The 2500-nt window shown below is 37.1% G+C and overlaps 1 protein-coding gene and 1 long non-coding RNA gene across 2 annotated transcripts in view; one reads left to right on the forward strand and one right to left on the reverse strand.

Moving 5' to 3' along the window:
* Nucleotides 1-353, reverse strand: part of LOC138037808 (uncharacterized) — a 1786-nt gene extending 1433 nt beyond the window's left edge. Inside the window, exons 1-2 of the mRNA XM_068883698.1 lie at nt 278-353; nt 2-91 (exon numbers count right to left, since the gene is read on the reverse strand). Of these exons, the coding sequence (XP_068739799.1) occupies nt 2-91; nt 278-287 (100 nt within the window). The 5' untranslated portion in view covers nt 288-353. The remainder of the gene's footprint in view (nt 1; nt 92-277) is intronic.
* LOC138038932 (uncharacterized) overlaps nt 1-2500 on the forward strand; it is a 25613-nt gene that overhangs the window by 5312 nt on the left and 17801 nt on the right. The window lies entirely within an intron of this gene.

Below are 2500 nucleotides of genomic sequence, written 5' to 3' on the forward strand. Positions count from 1 at the left end.
CCTTCAGATAATTTAGAGATTTTTCCATTCGAAGATCCGGCATCACACGATTTCAATCCCCCATCTTTCTCTCCTGCAAAATTTTTCTGATCTATGATAAGACAAAATCCCAAGGTCATTAGAAATAAAAACTTTACTTTCTTCGCATCTGACTCTACTCATAATGAGATCCCAATAAACATTCTTTACAAGTTATAGTAAAAAATGATAACAACAAACCTCCATCTGACAATCTTTCCTCCACGGTGCTACTACTCTTTCTTAAACTATCTCTTACCTTTCGACATATTCACAGTGATAAACGGCTATGCACGAATGGACGATAACTGTAACCAATTCACTTGTCAAAATTCGTGTTATTGCACTGTACTGTTCGCAACGTGGTACATAAGCTACATATATACCTTTTCAGTTTTTCTTAATCAGCAAATTTAACCGGGCTATTGCACCATCACCGTGCAACAACTAGCTGTCAATTAAGTGTGACAACAGAGCTAACTGTTGCACCATCATCGTGCAATCGATACTTAACTGATTCATATTTTCATAATTCATGATTTCTTATTCATAACTGCAAAAATATCAAAAATTGCGAAGTTTTTAATCGAAATTTTTTTGCTTACTACCCACTAACACCCAGTCCCTCCCTCATCCCGCTAAAAAAGCATTTAAAAACCATTATGTTAAAATATACCAGTTTAATGACCCCGTAAGTGGCATTTGTGTACAAATGGACAGGTCGACTCTCAACAAAATGGAGTATTAGACATTGCCGCTGCTCGCTCAAGTAGTCGAAATAGTTCACATGAGCTTCCCCTACATTTCAATGTAGCACTCGCAAAACTATTCAACTTGACACCAATTTTTTCATTCGACATGCAAATCAAGGTATAACATATATGCTTAAGAACCAAAGCTTGACACCAAGGTTTGTTTATAAATAGTACAGTATAGGGCCCAGTTCTCGGCCACAAAAAACGTAAACTTGTATTTCTTACCTTGGAATAGCCGTAAGGACTTGAAATTTCAAAGACAACTAGCTTCAGCATTCCGTTTACACATGTAAAGCTATAGACTGCTTAACGCTGTTTTCTCCCGAGTAATAACGAAAATGGAGGCTTCCTTCGTGAGCCTAGTTATCGGCCAGCGAGCCCAGTTCTCGGCCACTGAAAAGAGTGCGCTCTATTCCTCAGAATAAACAACGCTTTATCACCAATTTTGTTGTCAAGTCACTAATAAGGCTTGTGTTTGATATTTCGACCACAAAGTATCCTTAACGAGCTTTGTTTCATGTTAGAAATGGATTTTTTTTACACACCTAGTTTTTCTCGTAAATCCACTGGCAAGCGAGGCCAAAAAAGAGTTGGGTATTTCAAAACGGGCTCTGGTAAGTCAGAACTCATAATTTTGATTTATAGCTACTGTCGGAACATGCCACCCCATCACAGCTTTACTTCTACAAATGATTTGACAAGAAAACTCCATACAAAACTATGAGCACTTTTTCGTGTTGTCGACGGCCAACAGGGTGGCCGAGAATACGCAGAAGTACTAAGGAAATATTGAGGAGTGAATTTAGGTGAAAGAATAAAATAAGCCAGGAAAAGTTTATATTTAACAGATAGCTTTATCACTCTAGGTTCATTATGCCAAGAATTGGCTCATTTGGGCTTCCTATACGGATAAAATACAAAATTAGACCATGTAATTCGAGTAGCCGTAAACAAACACGTTTTCGTGGAAATCAAATTCACCTACCTTCGTGTCACCTTGATTTGCTCACAGTATATAGTAGCTGTAAACTCAAAACTCGGTAGGACAAAAGACAAGGAATAAAGCTACCTTTGGGAGCAGTTGGTTTTTATTCAGATTTATTTGTGGCGCTAAAAATAAACGTTGAACAAAAAGTGGCCGAGAACTGGGCCCTTTACTGTAATGGTAGTTTACATTGTAGGTTAAGAAAAGAAATAGTAATGACTCAAGAATAAAATATTACGACAACAAAAATGTTACATCCTCCAAGCTATTCCTCCTTCTCAAGGGATAGCTGTGTGGTGAAGTGGTACTTAGTTGCGGAAAGCAAATAAAAAACGATGAATGTAGGTTGTTTTCATTGTTGAGAGTTTAAGGACGGTGCCTACTAATTAAAGATATTTTTGCCCCAATGTATGATTATGCGGGAAATATAGATCTTAACAAGTGGTATTGAAATCCAAAAAGAAAATGTTGGGTAACCACGCATTTTTCAAAGATAATTCATGAATAATATTTGTAAAAAGCTTTAAAATACAAAGCAATGTATGGCGTTCTTTCTCACATTAAAGCTTAAGTATCTCTCAAAAATGTACGGTTACCCCCAATTTCCATTTTGGGTACCAAGAGTACTTACTAAGATCTACTTTTAAAACGCGCAAAAATATCCCTGTATTAGTAAGCATCGCCTATAGGAAACCCGAGTATCTCGAGATGCGCAGAACGTTTGCACATTAACAATAGGGAG

Source organism: Montipora capricornis, chromosome 2 (genome assembly GCF_036669925.1).
Source record: "Montipora capricornis isolate CH-2021 chromosome 2, ASM3666992v2, whole genome shotgun sequence".
NCBI lineage: Eukaryota > Metazoa > Cnidaria > Anthozoa > Scleractinia > Acroporidae > Montipora > Montipora capricornis.